The 16,509-nt window shown below is 38.0% G+C and overlaps 1 protein-coding gene and 1 long non-coding RNA gene across 13 annotated transcripts in view; one reads left to right on the plus strand and one right to left on the minus strand.

Annotated features, from left to right (window-relative positions):
- Positions 1–290: 290 nt before the first annotated feature.
- PHKA1 (phosphorylase kinase regulatory subunit alpha 1) overlaps positions 291–16,509 on the minus strand; it is a 179,730-nt gene continuing 163,511 nt past the window's right edge. For 4 of the 12 annotated variants that reach the window (XM_049107931.1, XM_025466197.3, XM_025466194.3 and 1 more), the window contains 8 exons: positions 14,761–14,862; positions 13,745–13,860; positions 13,573–13,611; positions 11,737–11,787; positions 9,420–9,587; positions 6,132–6,185; positions 4,090–4,290; positions 291–2,900 (listed from right to left, as the gene is read on the minus strand). In XM_049107931.1, coding sequence (XP_048963888.1) covers positions 2,727–2,900; positions 4,090–4,290; positions 6,132–6,185; positions 9,420–9,587; positions 11,737–11,787; positions 13,573–13,611; positions 13,745–13,860; positions 14,761–14,862 — 905 coding nt within the window. In that variant the 3' untranslated portion in view covers positions 291–2,726. Of the gene's footprint in view, positions 2,901–4,089; positions 4,291–6,131; positions 6,186–9,419; positions 9,588–9,809; positions 9,936–11,736; positions 11,788–11,826; positions 12,217–13,572; positions 13,612–13,744; positions 13,861–14,760; positions 14,863–16,509 lie in introns of those variants that run through there. The other 8 variants (XM_025466201.3, XM_025466196.3, XR_003143883.3 and 5 more) reach the window with 7 other exon arrangements.
- On the plus strand, positions 4,273–8,441 carry LOC118353710 (uncharacterized). The gene is made up of 3 exons (XR_004813049.2): positions 4,273–4,410; positions 4,985–5,095; positions 8,109–8,441. It is a non-coding gene; the product is annotated as an uncharacterized LOC118353710 (long non-coding RNA).

The raw sequence follows: 16,509 nt of genomic DNA on the forward strand, positions 1-16,509 counted from the left end.
CTACTTTGACCCTAATTTTAAAAGATTTTATTTATTTATTCAGGAGAAACACACACACACAGAGGCAGAGACATAGGCAGAGGGTGAAGAAGGCTCCCTGTGGGGAGCCTGATGCAGGACTCGAACCCAGGACCCTTGGATCATGACCTGAGCCAAAGGCAGACGCCCAACTACTGAGCCACACAGGTCCCCCCTACTTTGACCCTATTAATGAACTTTGACTGTACTGTACAATTAGAGTATATAAAAGAGAGCCACGAAATAAACTCCAATCACAAAAACACACAAAGTTTTGCACACTGGCATCAAACATAATTTAATTGGACATTCCAATTTTTAATTCTATTTTCAAAACATAAGGGCTTAAAAAAAAGTCCGAAGTGTCTTTTAGTATCACATGCTTAACATGAACAAAATACAAATTAAGTTTTCTAAAAAGTTGCTTTAAATGTCAAGTAGCACTGCATGGAGAGCATAGTGACAGGCAACTTTAAACACAGGGGAAATGCAGACATCAGTGTCAGTTCAGGCAACTTAGCATGGAAGAGAGTGGGGGTTTTCACCTGTGCCGCTCCAGACATACTTCTTGTGGTTGGGGTACACTTGCAGCCAGTGAAAAGACAAACAGTTTCAGAACAAATTGTAAATTATTTTTACAAGGGACCAAAAAAATCACATAATCTGAAAGCTACTTACTGTGTGTTTCCATTTGTTCTAAGAGACATACTAAAAAAGGTTGGCCATCCTCTCTCATTTCCCCTGTTTTCTATTACCCTACTTACTATGCTCACCTATTCATGTACACAAAAGATTGTCACTGGTTCTGTGAGAATTTCTTAGAGTACTCCCCATCCCTACCCTGAGTCTTGGAGAAAAATCTGAAGGATCTGAAAGAAAGGAAATAATTAAAGTAGGAAGTTACCTGAGTGCAAACAGGAAAATTAGAAGAGTCTTTTCACATAAATAAGGGCAAGGAAAGTGCTATGCAATAAATACTGGTTTCCCTCCAAAATTCGTATCTTGAAGCCTTCATCCCCAATACAATAGTATTAGGAGGTGGAGGCCTTTGGAAGGTAATCAGGATTAGATGAAGTCATGACATGACAAAATTAGTGGCCTCATTAAGAAGAAAAAGAGATGAGGGTGCCCGCCCTCCCCCCTTTCTCTGCCATGTGAAGTCGCACAGCAAGGAGGTGGCCATTTTGGCAAACCAGGAAGATGGGCTTCACCAGGTGTTGAATCTGCAGGCACATTGGTCTTGGCCCTGTCAGCCTCTAGAAACGTGAAAAATAAATGCTTGTTTTTGATGGCACCCAGTCTACAGTATTTTGTTACAGCAGCCCAAAATAAGACAGAGTTAGGTGAAACATTCTTCAAACAAGGCTATCTAAACCCGGGACTGGGGAAAAGGACTCAAGGATTCCTCTACTGCACCTGCTCTGTCAGCCCAAGGCCACAGTCACTACCATCCACATAACACATATTTACATAGTCAGCCAAATGTAGATACAGATAGGTATACAGACACATCAAAAATTCCCATGTCTGCTTAGACACGTACCCAAATGCAGGTATTGACAAGAAGCAGATATCAAAATATGCATAGCTCTGAACACTAGAGGCAAGTGGGGGGGGGAGTGCAGGTGAGGAGTTTAAGAACAGATGGGAGGGCAGGGAGTTGGTGGTGGGTGGGGTGCTGGATGCTGTAGAAGGTGAGTAGGTGAGTGAGACAGAAACAGGTAATGACCACCAAGGAAGGACTGCTTGGTAAGGCACCTGTAGACTGGACTGCTGGATTCCTTTTTGCCAAAGACACAGACTTCAATTCCTGTGCGTGTTGTGTGTGGGCCAACTCTTCAGAGGCGAAAGTTGGTGCACAAGGCTCTCTTCGGGGCACTAACCTACCTGATTCCCTCTCTGCTCCCCAGGTGTAAGACAGCACACAGGCATCTTCTCTTCTCCCTTCCTTTTTGGAATTGGACTCCTGGCTCCTGGGTTATTCTGCATTTTCTGCTGTGGATACATCTCTGAGTACCAACAATCTTCATAAAGTGTGATTTCAGTTATTGATATAGAAATTTTTAAATATAGACACTGAACTTGCATTTTTTGCTTTTTCCCCAAAGGGAGAGTAGCAATTATGTCTGCAGATACAGAGAAGGCAAAAGCAGGGACAATAATTCTATACAGAGAGGAGTTCATCACTCAGTGGGGGCAACATGTGAGTAAAGAAGGAAACCATGATTTGGTATTCTCTTTTCCCCAGAGAAGGCACTTAGAACAGACATTTCCAATTTATGGCAGTATAAAATCCAACAATTTAGGGTTTACCCACTTGAGATAATGTCCCAAAGTGCCCACCACTCATTCACATGATAAAACTATACATAAGAACCACCGAACTGTAGTAGTAAGTTATTATTAATACCTGCTCTCCACACAGTAGTTAATAGACCTAGAGAATAAAAAACACATGCAAACTCTCATGGTTCATGAAAGAATTAAGGCCTACGGATGAAGTGCCTGGGTGAGCATAGTCCTCCAGGCCAGGGGTTCACTTCTAAAGCAATTGGTTTATCGGAAAAATTCATTCCGCCTCTTGGGTGGGATGGGATGGAAAGGGGCAGGGTAGGAGTGATCAGGCCAACATATCTCAGTTCCATGCACAATCAACCGAGGCAGGAACCAGCTGTCAAAAGGCTCCCAGCAGCCAGGGCTCAAAGGCCTCACTGCATGGCACAGATGCTGTGGGGCAGGAATTCCTGTACGTAGGTGGCAGCTGCCTTGGAGAGGTAGGTCATGGTGCCAAACCTGCCACTGGGTGCGCTGTCATACAGAAGAGTACAGATGCCAGACGCAGGATCCTTTGCCAACATGGTATCATCTGCACCGAGGGTTTTCTGTTTGGTTTTTAAGGGTGGGAGAACACAAGGGAAAGGAAAAATTACTAATCCCACTACTTAAAGTCCTGATTAGGATAACTCAGAGCCTCCACCCCATCACCAACTAGTTGGATCTTAGGCTGTTTAGGTAGGAAGGGACCAGAGTTATGTACAAAATGTGAAATATTAATTTCTGTACATGCATTTTGTATTAGATACCCAAATCCTATGGCATTATTTTAAAAGTATTAATTGCTTAAAATTGTTGAAAGGTAAACACAACAATTAAACGAGTTGTAGAGTCAATTGTTAATACCTATAAACCATCCCAGAGGAACTTTGGTCTGAATCTTCCTAGTACTACTGATTTTGGCATGTATTATTTTATCTTGTGTTTGGTTATTATTTCTTTCTAAGTCAACTTAATTCAAACAGACTAGAGTCCATGCCTAAAAGGAATCACATTTTCTATTACACAGACTAACAGCAATCTGGAATATTTAAAATTAGGACCGTCCTGGAAAATCAAAATAATTTTGATTTCTTTTGCACTGCCCCCACAGTGCCTAACAGGATGAAATGCCTATTACATATTTTGGAGATTTTCCTATTGACAACAGTGCATGCCCTTCACCTTAGTAGTCCTATTCTTTATCTAGGAACCTTTTGGAAAGCTTTTGATTAAATAGTTTGCATTTCCTAAATGTGGCTAATTTCCTGGAAGAAGGTACACTGAGAAAAACTTTTTAAATGTAGAATTAAAAGGCTCCCTTTAATATTTTCCTATATAGGTTAGTAGCAAATGCAAAAACAAAACCAAAGCAAGGCAAAATCAAATCTTCTCTTTTCCTTAATAATCCAAAAAGGATATGCTATCCAATAGACTCTTATTAAGTCCTTCTTGCTATAGAAAGTCATGGGATAAGAAGATTGAAATATGATGAAAAGCATAGAAACCTCCTGCAGAGTTCCAGGCAACTTTACTATCTAACACAATCATAAAAACACTTGGTGAAAGATGGAGGTCGTCCCACCGCCCACTTCTTCTGCAAACAGTGTTCAGAGCCACTACAAAGAGGGCCCAGAGAAGAGCTATGAGTAAGAGGGCACAAGAAAGTGACTTTGGCTGCGTGAAGAGTTCTGAATGCAGTTAGGTTAGTGTCCTACATTCCCCTTTGAGAAAACAACAGGTTTGCAGTTTGCCTACCTGTTCTTGAAGGAACAAGTCATTAGCAATATGCACTATTTTTTCCACAGCAATGATGCTTCCGATACTATGAATTTCAATATCTGCCATCATGGTGAGGACAAGGATGGCTTCTACCAGAAGCTGGCGGTACTCAGGCTGAGGTACACGATTCAGGACAGACTCCACATGAACAGAGAATTTAATCTCGCCTGGAGTCATCTGTGATAGAGAAACAGAAAATCAATTCCTAAGAGCCCATCATCCAGGAGGCACCTCTTCTGAAAGGCAGTAAAGGCACTGGAGTCAAGAGCGCTGCTCAGTCTTCTTTAAAGTACTGGAGTGAGTAAATTGGTTCAATCTCTTTGGAAGGCCAATCTGGCAATGCATAACAAGAGTCATAAAAGCACTAGTGCCCTCTAACCCACAGTTCTATTTCTGAGAGTTCATCCTAAGTTAATAATTCAAGAGAGAAAAAAGCCCTATGTGCAAGAGTATTTATAGCAGCATTAGTCACAAGTATAAAACTGAGAGTAATCTAAACATGGGACTGGTTGTGTAAATAATGGCACATCACGGAACAGCAACTTCCTGAGTTTTTATAGAGCCATTTAAGAGAATAAGTAGGACAACTGTGCATAAAAGAAAATTTTATGCAGAACTTAAAATTGTATTTACATGATGACTAGAGTTATGCAAAAACATTTATATTCTGCTAGATTAAAATGGGCATGAAGAAATAAGTTATTTTAGGGTGAAGGGGATTGAGGAATAGTTTTTGGTAAAATTGTGTGAGTATAGACTTTAGGGTGAAACTGTAGATTTGGACTTTAAAGACCAGGGTTCAAGTCCTATCTTTGTCAGTTACTAGTCCTATGACCTTGAACAATTCATTTCTCTAAATTTGTTTCCTTAGCTGTAAACTGGGAACTACAATCCCTTCCTTAGCTGTCTCACATACCTGTGTTGATGATCAAATTAAAGAATGTGTGAAGGTACTTTGAAGATTCTTAAAGGTACCATTCAGGTATGTATTGTTATTAATTATATTAACATTTCAACCTTGCTTAAAAGCAGAGAAAGGACAAATAGAGGACACAGTGTTCTTTATTAGAGGAGAGGCTTACAGGCAAGAGTGAAGCCCTGAAGCATAGCATTAGCTTTTTGCACCCGCCCCTCCAACCATTATCTGCAACAACTCCAGTGTTTTTGAGAATTTTCTTTCCAATCTTACTATTCCTAATTTGCTAATTCTAGTTCCTCTGTTGATTTTGTATAAAGTCAATTTCTTTTTGTTAAGAAGATTTTATTTATTTATTCATGAGATACACAGAGAGAAAGGCAGAAACATAGGCAGAGGGAGAAGCAGGCTCCCCGAGGGGAGCCTGATGCGGGACTCGATCCTAGGACCCTGGGATCACGACCTAAGCCAAAGGCAGATGCTCAACTACTGAGCCATCCAGGTGCCCCAAGGCTATTTCTTTATAATTTCTATGTGACTGGGCAAAAAGGAATATATAAAACCACCCGATAATACATGTCTGTGGTTTATAGCAAGTTTTCCAACCATGGTTATAAATCAGACTCATTCTAAGGATTTCTTTTAAAGTACAGATGCTCAGGCCCATCTCTGGAGATTTTAATTTGCTAAATTGGAGTTGGGAGCTCAGGTTGCTGTGGCACAGAGTTAGAGGTGAGGACTACTAGTTCATAATCTAAAAGTCTAGAAGCATCTTACTAGAGAAAAGTGGGGGATTAGAAGGATGGGGGCATGAGATGTCATCCATTCTTAGATTTCTATCTTGTCTGCCCTCTCCAAATCTGGCAACACTCACATAAACCAGCCTAATTTAGTCAACCATTAAGCAAGGCTGTCCTTATATAATTAATATAATACATAATTGCTCTCTCATATTCCCATTCTGTTTTTAAAGAACATTCTCTCTTTTCTTCAATGCATTTCATGTTTATTTAGACTCATAGAACCATTATTTTTAAAAATGATCACTGCGTTAGCTACACAAACCATCAATCACATATATGTGAAAGACACAGAATCTCACCTCTCTAGTGGTTGAAGAAGGAAGAACAAAACCTTCCACAGAGAGTCCATGACACTGCAAAACAGCAAAAACATGATGTCACCAAGGATATGCTGACAACTGGGGGCCTGTAAGGAGACACTTAGTATTTCTAAGTGTACTCCATGAGGTAGATGCTGAGTAATCATAGGCCAGTGAAGAGCACTATAGCCCAAGTGTCCTTGCCAAGGGGTTATGATTACTATGTGGCAATAAGCAGGGTTGGACTACAAGACATGCAAGATTTACCCTCTATTTAAAGGAGTGGAAGGGATATAGAGACAGTCTACCTTCTGGGAGAGGCTAGCCCCAAACATTCAGAGACTACCAGAGAGAATATCATGCTAGGTCCCAGACTCATCACAAATAGGTTTTCAGAAAGATTTTTAGGCTGAATAAAACTCAAAATCTGCATCTTCAGACAGGCATAGTTGCTTTTTCTAGTTAGGGTCCCTCCATCAGCATTCTTCATGCCCTCACCCTACTGTACTTTTTTCTATAGTATTGCCATCTTTTAACATTCTACATAATTTACCTATTTATTATGTTTACTATTTACTGCTTGTCTCTCCCTAGCAGAATGTAAATTCCATAACAACAGAGACTGTTGTCTATTTTGTTCTTTACTGTATTGCTGTGAGCAGCTAGGACAGTGTCCAGTGCACAGTAAATGCTCAAGAAATATACAAATGAATGATATTTTATCTTCTCTCTCACCATCAACTCAATTATTAAAAAGCAATAGGAATTAATGACTTGCCCTTTTAGATGTCAAATAAATCAAAACAATATATATTAAGCCACAGACAAAGATTCCAATCCCACAGGTTTACTGACTCTGGTACCAGACACTTCTATCCCAAGTTTCATATGCCAAATAACAGTCCTTGCACAGAGAATTACTAGTCTGCAAATGTATGTGCAAAGTAATTATGTTACATTCATACTTTAAAACGAATGGAATGAAACAGCAGAGGACATTTGTTTTTCCTCTCACATCAGGATTTCATTTCATGTTTTGATTATGCCACAAAATACTCAGTCTTCCTAGTCATATTTAAATGTTCCTTTTCTTATATTCTCAAGGCCTTGTGGTTTTGCACCTTTATCATAACACATTTTGGGTTTGCATCATAGCTCCTGTTTAAGAAGATAAGTATGGATTAAACTCCTTAGTGACCAGAACAGATACCTTCCATGGTATCTGGGGTAGAACAGCACTTACTACATGTCTGTGGAATCTAATTGTGATAGCCCAGGCATCACTGCACAGGTAAACTACCTGTCTGTAGAAGTTAGACGGAAGAAAGCAAGTTTTAAGTACTCTTTGAAAAGAAGATTGCCATAAACATCGGGGTGCAGGTGTCCCGGCGTTTCATTGCATTTGTATCTTTGGGGTAAATCCCCAACAGTGCAATTGCTGGGTCGTAGGGCAGGTATATTTTTAACTGTTTGAGGAACCTCCACACAGTTTTCCAGAGTGGCTGCACCAGTTCACATTCCCACCAACAGTGTATGAGGGTTCCCTTTTCTCCGCATCCTCTCCAACATTTGTTGTTTCCTGCCTTGTTAATTTTCCCCATTCTCACTGGTGTGAGGTGGTATCTCATTGTGGTTTTGATTTGTATTTCCCTGATGGCAAGTGATGCAGAGCATTTTCTCATGTGCATGTTGGCCATGTCTATGTCTTCCTCTGTGAGATTTCTGTTCATGTCTTTTGCCCATTTCATGATTGGATTGTTTGTTTCTTTGGTGTTGAGTTTGATAAGTTCTTTATAGATCTTGGAAACTAGCCCTTTATCTGATATGTCATTTGCAAATATCTTCTCCCATTCTGTAGGTTGTCTTTGAGTTTTGTTGACTGTATCCTTTGCTGTGCAAAAGCTTCTTATCTTGATGAAGTCCCAATAGTTCATTTTTGCTTTTGTTTCTTTTGCCTTCGTGGATGTATCTTGCAAGAAGTTACTATGGCCACGATAGCCAACTGTGGAAGGAGCCTCGGTGTCCAACGAAAGATGAATGGATAAAGAAGATGTGGTTTATGTATACAATGGAATATTACTCAGCTATTAGAAATGACAAATACCCACCATTTGCTTCAACGTGGATGGAACTGGAGGGTATTATGCTGAGTGAAGTAAGTCAGTTGGAGAAGGACAAACATTATATGTTCTCATTCATTTGGGGAATATAAATAATAGTGAAAGGGAATATAAGGGAAGGGAGAAGAAATGTGTGGGAAATATCAGAAAGGGAGACAGAACGTAAAGACTGCTAACTCTGGGAAACGAACTAGGGGTGGTAGAAGGGGAGGAGGGCGGGGGGTGGGAGTGAATGGGTGATGGGCTTGGGGGTTATTCTGTATGTTAGTAAATTGAACACCAATAAAAAATAAATTAAAAAAAATAAATAAAAGATAATCAGTGTCTGAAAGAAAAAAAAAAAAAAAAGAAAAGAAAAGAAGATTGCCAAAGCTGGTAGTCAGAGGAATCAACTTTTACCTTTCTAAAAGATCACCTGTTTCTGTACCTGGAAGAATATCAGTGTGCTAAAAGGAGAAACATAACTAAAGGTTTTGAAGTCCTGGATGAAATTTTCTTCAGGTCCTTGCCAAGGGCGATGAAGTGGCACCTAAGAGACTATAAATGAAACCTATGAACAAGTACAGTGGTCTTCTTGGCCCTCTAAAACTGTCACAATCATAGTGGTGTGACATCCCCTTAAGTGTCTTTGGCAAACTAGGCCTTTGAAAGAATAACAAAAATTGGTCACACCAACAGAGTCCTCGGACCATTAGCATCATTATGATCTTGCATTTATTTAGTAGTTTTCACCCAAGAAAAAATAGAAGTTAAGCCTTCTTACACTAGCTCCCACGATACCACAGTCATTTTACAATAGCATCAGAGCATTGCTACAAATAACATTTTCCACTCTACAATAGCTACAAAAAGTGGGCTCTTTGTCACCAAATTTGATACAGAGCAAATGTATCACAGTATCCAACAATGTTCAACTATGGCCAAAAGCAGAGAAGTGATGATTTTTGAAATCTAATTTATAAACAATAATATAAAAAAGACTAAGTCTTACATAATATCAAAATAACAAATCAACTTCATTGATTAGGTCTTTTTCTAGGCTTTGTCCATAGGAGTATATGACATTTACATAATTGTAGTGATGTCACAGTCATGTCATATTTCAGCCAAGGAGACTGAAGATATCAAGGGGGAAAATAAATAGACATCTGCAATGTGTTATGCTCACCTTCTGTAAAACTTTCCATACTTTTTGATAAAATCCAACTGGGACTCTGTTCAGTGCTCCATCTAGCCGCCTTCGGCGTTGCCACTGACCTTGACGATCTTTAGATGTCTGTTGACCATATGCACTAGGAAAGGACCCAATACTTGGAGCCACAGATGGTCCAGGTGACTTGGGAGAAGAGGAGAGGAAAGAATAGAAAGCAAAAGTCATCTCTGTTCCTCTGATAAAGTATTATAGGCATGGTGAATAATGAACACGCTAGAATTAGAAACCACATATTAAGTATAATACCCAAGATAAATAAGTCACAGTGAAGCAGTAGACCTCTGAATAGCTAGAAACAACGTAAACTGGTACCATCCTTTTAGAAAGCAATCTAGTGATACTTACAAAAGAGCCATAAAAATACTGATCATCTGGGAGCTTCTTAGGTGTCTCCTTCCTTGGTTATCTCTCTGTTAAACTTCTAGCTGGTCTATGGTTTAGTTTGTTGCTTTTATGGGCTATAAGACAAGCCTCAATCAAATTAAAAGAATTGAAATCAGACAAAGCATGTTCTCTGACTACAATGAAATTAAATTTAGAAATCAGTAACAGAAGGACATTTAGGAAATTTACAAATATGTGGAAATTAGACAATACACATCTAAATAACTGGTGACTTAAGAAGGAAATCACAAGGAAAATTTGATGACACTCTGAGATAAATGAAAATGAAAATACAACATATCAAAACTTAAGGGATGCACTAAAACAGTGCTTAAAGAGAAATTTACGTTATAAATGCTTCTATTATGCCTGGATGGATTAGTCAGGTAAGCATCCAACTTTAAAAAAAAAAAAGGCATCCAACTTTTGATTTTGGCTCAGGTCATGATCTCAGGGTCGTGAAATCAAGCCCTGTGTTAGGCTCCATGTCGGGCATGGAACCTGCTTAAGATTCTCTCTCTCTTTCTTTCTCTCTCTCCCTCTGCCCCTCCTCCCTCACCCCCAACGTGTGCTCTCTCTTACTCTCCAAAAAAAAGTTTTTTACTCTTGCTACTTTTAATCAGCATTGCACTGGAGGTTCTATCCAATGCTATTAAGCAAGAAAAGAAATAAAAATCATCCAGGATGGAAAGGAAGAAGTAAAACTACATCTGCAGATGACATGATCATATATAGAAGGAATTCATGGAAAAACAATTAGAACTAATAAATGAGTTCAGTAAAATTGCACAATATAAGATCAATATAAAAACCAATTGTATTTCTAAATAGTAGCAATCAACAGTCTGAAAATGAAATTAAGAAAACAATTTCATTTAAAATAGCATCTGAAAGAATAAAATACTTAGGAATAAATTTAACAAAAGAAGTGTAAAACACATACTCTGAAAACTGTAAGTCATGTTGAAAGAATTTAAAGACCTAAATAAATGGAAAGATATCCCAGGTTGATAGGTCAGAAGACTTAACATTGTTAAGATGGCAATACTCTTGAAATTTATCTACAGATTGAACACAATCTTCATCATAATTCCAATTGGGTTCTTTGCAGAAATTGACAAGCTTATCCTAACATTCATATGGAAATTCAAGGGACCCATGAGAGCTAATACAATCTTAAAAAAAAAAGAAAGACCAAAGTTGGAGTTGCCTTAATCTCTTCAGTTTAAGAAATTGATTTAAGAAATCATTACTTTAAACCAAGGAAATTTAATCCAAGATCAGTCTTCCTAAAATGTAAACTTCATGAGGGAAAGGACCATATGTGCTTTGTTCCCTATTTTATTTCCAGTGCCTGGCATAAAATTGTTAGTCAATTAATATTTACTAAACAAATTAATAATCAGAATAATAGCTAATCCAGTGGTTTTCAAACTTAAAGGTGCATGAGAATCACCTAGAAAGCATATTGAAACACAGATTGCTAGGCCTCACTCATGCCTTTCTGATCCAGTAGGCCTAGGGTGGGGACCAAGATTTTACATTTCTAAGAAGTTCCCAGGGGATGCTGATACCATCTAGTACAGTGCCTGGCACATAGTAGGCATGCAATTAATTAGTTGAAAGAATAAATGCATAAACAGACACCTAACAAATACTTAATAAATTGAATTTTGCTTTCTGAAATGGAAAAGAGGCTGGAGTTGAACTGCCTTCCTTGCCCTTTTGGGAAAACAAATGGAAAGATTTTACCTCTATACATGAAGTTGATTTATACTTATTTTAGTTTTTGATTCATTTGTTTTCTTTTTCAGTCAGGGTATGGCATGAATTATATAACAGCACACTCAAAGCACTTGTGATTGGTATATAATATAACAGCAGTTACCAGAAAAGACGGTGACATCAAATCTATACCCAAGGGATGACCACCATTGGACTATAAAAAAAATTGAGAAAATAAGATTTTAAGAGTGATGAGGCAAGGCAAACATTTTTTTGTGTTTTAAAAAGTTATTAGTAGAGTAAAATTACAGATAATTCAAGTAACTAGCCAGTATGATATTTAAAAAGCTGATGAAAGAGCCTTACTCTAGATAGAAGTCATGGTAAAGGGTAAAAAAACCCTTCCTTTAAAAATATGTTTTCCATGATCAGAAAAAAGGGAATTGGTGAGTGGTAGAGACGAGGATTTATTTATTTTTTTAAAAGATTTTATTTATTCGTGAGAGACACACACAGAAAGAGTCAGAGACACAGGCAGAGGGAGAAGCAGGCTCCATGCAGGGAACCCGACGTGGGACTCGATCCCAGGTCTCCAGGATCAGGCCCTGGGCTGAAAGCGGTGCTAAACTGCTGAGCCACCAGGCTGCCCAAGACAAAGATTTAGAACAACATAAAATATCAGAGAGGCAGGTAAGTGTGGAAACCAATAATTAGAAATTAGAAAGTAATGAAAATTTACGGCCTTCAATCCTCTAAATTACATTCTTAATGATTTGGGCTTTCTTGAAGTCCTATAGATAGTGGATGTGTAAAAAAAAAAGAATTAAATGATATAGCTGGATAGGTCAAGTTCTTAATATCATAGTAATCTAGCTGGGAACACAGACTTCAAGTTCTAAATATATAATGAACTTGTAAGTAATACTGTGCAACTCTAAACAACTGGAAATGTTTAGCCAATCATCTTCAGCCAAAACAAGGATTGTTTACCAACAGTATCAGTTTAACTCTTTAGTATGAGGCACAGTTCTTTCACCTTTCAGATTGGAAAATGTTCAGATTATCCAAATTATCTGCGAAAAAACCTGGAGTGATGAACATTTTTCTATTACAAGGCCCTTTCTTATTCCATTCAGTTCTTGCCCTTGCATAATATAAATATGAAAACTTTTCTTCAAATTGAACTTCAAGCATTGGTCTCATTCTTGTCCTAAATGGTTCTGACTACTACAAAACCCCAAACAAACAAACTTTCCATTTTGTCTCTCCTCTTCCAGATGTGCTTCAATTCTTCAAGCTACCATAAATTAATTTTGAAGGCAGGAGGAGTAGTTTTAAGATTTTCATAAGAAGTGCTACTAGGGGAGACCAAATCAGTACCTTCTCAGCTTAGATACTCTGAAATCACGTTTCCCAGAGTTTTGAAAGAAGTTATGGAGGTTTATATTAAGTATTTCTTTGTAGAGCATAATAATTTGCCTATTTTCATCCATAGTGAAAAAGTAGTGACTAGGCTACAGTATGATGTTTGATGACTCCCACCAACTCCCAGACTGACTTAGATGTTTTTTCCTGTATGTGTCCGTACACCTTTTGTATACCTCTATCATGACAATGATAAAAATCTAATTTGAGGACAGGACCTGAAAGTAGAGTTTTTAAAAGTCCCTCCCCTATCCTGGGGTTTTCCCTAGTATCTGTTCTTAAAAGCAAGGAATTGGAGTCTAGTTTCATAAAGAAAATTAATTCCAAAATTATATGTTAATTCTAAAAAGAGGAACAACTTCTTGTTATCAAAAACAAATTACTTTCCTCCTAAAATTAGCAAAATAGTTTGGTCCAGAAAAGGAAAGCTATCCATAAAATGAATACTACAAAAGAGAATCAAACAAGCTACTGTGTAGTTTGTTATCTTATTTGTAAAAAGGCCATGGGCTCATGCATGTTATATAGAATAAAGGCAGGTTAAATTATGTTAAAGGATCCCTAGTTGTTTCACCTGACTCTCAGTTGAGACAGATAGTCTACGAAATTCTACCTGAAAAAGAAATGGCTCCAATTAAATGCAGGATGTGAAAAAAATACACGATCCCAACAAAGTCTGATTTCAAAAGAATGTTAAGCATGACAATATCCCAGCTAATCTTTCAAGATAGCCCAAGATGTCTTACCTGCTTTATCTCACTTTTTAATTGCATTATTCCAGTTCGTTCTGTTTTGGTTGCTCCAACAGCACCAATCTCATGGATAGAAATAGCAGGGCTAACATTTGAATCAGTGGGACGAACTACATAGCACGACAGATTAAACAGAAAGTGAGAGGATAATCAGGTTCAAATTACTTTCTCCACCATGCTTAAAAGACTTAGATATATGTCCTCCTTTTAGGTTAATAATAATAAAATACAACTAATCAACTACAACCTTGTTATTCAAAGTGTGGTCCACAGACCAGCAGCATCAGCATCACCTAGGATTTTGTTAGTAGAATCTTGGGTCACACTCCAGGCCTACTGAATCAGTTTGCATTTTAGCAAGTTCCCCAAGTGATTCTTATGCACAGTAAGGCTGAAGAAGCACTGCTTTATAACTTTCCGTTACCACTCTAGGGTCTAATATCCATTCATCTGACATTAAGTATTTATTTATCCTAAGCCTAAAAGTTGAGCATGACCTTTTTCATTTGCCCCGTTTTAGATACTTGATATCAAATACCACTGCCAAACCACCAAGTGCAGGTGTAGGCTTAATTTTTGATGGACCCCAAGATGTATCTGAATTCAAAGGTAAAAAGATATATCAGATGCACTGTAACAGCTACATATTCATAGACATACCACTGTAATTGCTACTGAATTACTGCCAAATGGAATACAAAAAAAGTTCCAAATGATGGGCTTGTTTGTTGTCCTACAGTAGGGATTTAGGATAATGTAAAGGAATAGATAGAACAGTTCAAAGCAAAACATGATAGTAATCTACTTTGATGATATATCATTTAAGGAGAAAAAAGAGACATAGAGTAGTTTCCAAATCTTGTTACAGAAGACAGCTTTGCTTTTAACTGTTTCATATATTGAGGTTCTATTTAGTTGGGGGAAAGGTTCCTCTGATAAAAGAAACATATTTTAAAATCAATGAGACAAAACTAACACTCTAAAATGGAAATGCTGTAACTAAATCTTACCACTTCGTTCCACTCCAAACTCCTTGCCACTGAGAATGTGATGCAGGAGGTTCTTCATGGCTGAAGGACTAAGATTCATTAGGCTGTCTGTGGCTTCCTCAGCTAGTCATCAGAAATGTTAGGACATTGTTAGTGTATAGAAATGCAGTTGACTTCTGTGAATTGATTTTTATAACCCGCCGCTTTGCTGAATTCCTGTATGAGTTCTAGCAATTTTGGGGTGGAGTCTTTTGGGTTTTCAACATAGGATATCATGTCATCTGTGAAGAGTGAAAGTTTGACTTCTTTTTTTGCCGATTTGGAGCCTTTTATTTCTTTTTAATGTCTGATTAATGAGGCTAGGACTTCCAGTACTATGTTGAACAGCAGTGGTGAGAGTGGACATCCCTGTCATGTACCTGACCTTAGGGGAAAAGCTCTCAGTTTTTCCCCATTGAGGATGATATTCGCTGTGGGTTTTTTCATACATGGCCTTTATAATATTGAAGTATGTTCCCTCTATCCATACACTGTGTAGAGTTTTAATCAAGAAAGGATGCTGTACTTTGTCAAATGCTTTTTCTGCATCTATTGAGAGGATCATATGGTTCTTGTCCTTTCTTTTACTAATATGGTATATCACATTGATATGCTCATGTTGAACCACCCTTGGAACAAAGGCCAGGGGAACAAAAGCAAGAATGAACTATTGTGACTTAAGATAAAAAGCTTTTGCCCAGCAAATGAACCAGTCAACAAAACTAAAAAACAACTTACGGAATGGGAGAAGATATTTGCAAATGTCTTACCAGATAAAAGGTACTAACCTTTTATCCAAAAATCTATAAGGAACTTAATCAACCTCAAACCCCCCAAAATAAATAATCCAGTCAAAAAATGGGCAGAAGACACGGACAGGCATTTCTCCAAAGAAGATATACAAATTGCCGACAGACACATGAAAAAATGCTCAACATCACTCAGCATCAGGGAATTACAAACCAAAACCACAATGAGACTCCACCTCATACTAGTCAGAATGGCTACAATTAACAAATCAGGAAACAAACAGATTTTGATAAGGGTGGAGAGAAAGGTGAACCCTCTCACATACTTGGTGGGAATGCAAGCTAGTATACCCACTCTGGAAAACAATATGGAGGTTCCTCAAAAAGTTAAAAATAGAGCTACCCTACAACCCAGCAATTGCACTATAGCTATTTATCCAAAGAATACAAACATAGTGATTCAAAGGGGCACCTGTACACCAATGTTTAAAGCAGCAATGTCCACAATAACCAAAATATGGAAAGAACCCAGATGTCCATCAGCAGATGGGTGGATTCATCAGCAGATGAATGGATAAAGAAGATGTGGTATATACATACAATAGAATATTACTCAGCCATCAAAAAAACGAAATCTTACCATTTGCAACGACATGGATGGAACTAGAGGGTATTATGTTAAGCAAAGTAAGTCAACTAGAGAAAGATAATTATCATATGGTTTCACTCATATGTGGAATTTAAGAAACAAAACAAATGATCATAGGGGAAGGGAGGGGAAAATAAAATAAGATGAAATCAGAGAGGAAGACAAACCATTAGAGACTCTGAACTATAGGAAATAAACTGAGGGTTGCTGGAGGGTAGGTGGTTGGGAGGATGGGGTAACTGGGTGATGGGCATTAAGGAGAGCACTTGATGTAACAAGCACACAAGCGATGAATCACTAAACTCTACCTCTGAAACTAATAATACACTATAT

This window comes from Canis lupus, chromosome X, assembly GCF_003254725.2.
Source record: "Canis lupus dingo isolate Sandy chromosome X, ASM325472v2, whole genome shotgun sequence".
Taxonomy (NCBI): domain Eukaryota; kingdom Metazoa; phylum Chordata; class Mammalia; order Carnivora; family Canidae; genus Canis; species Canis lupus.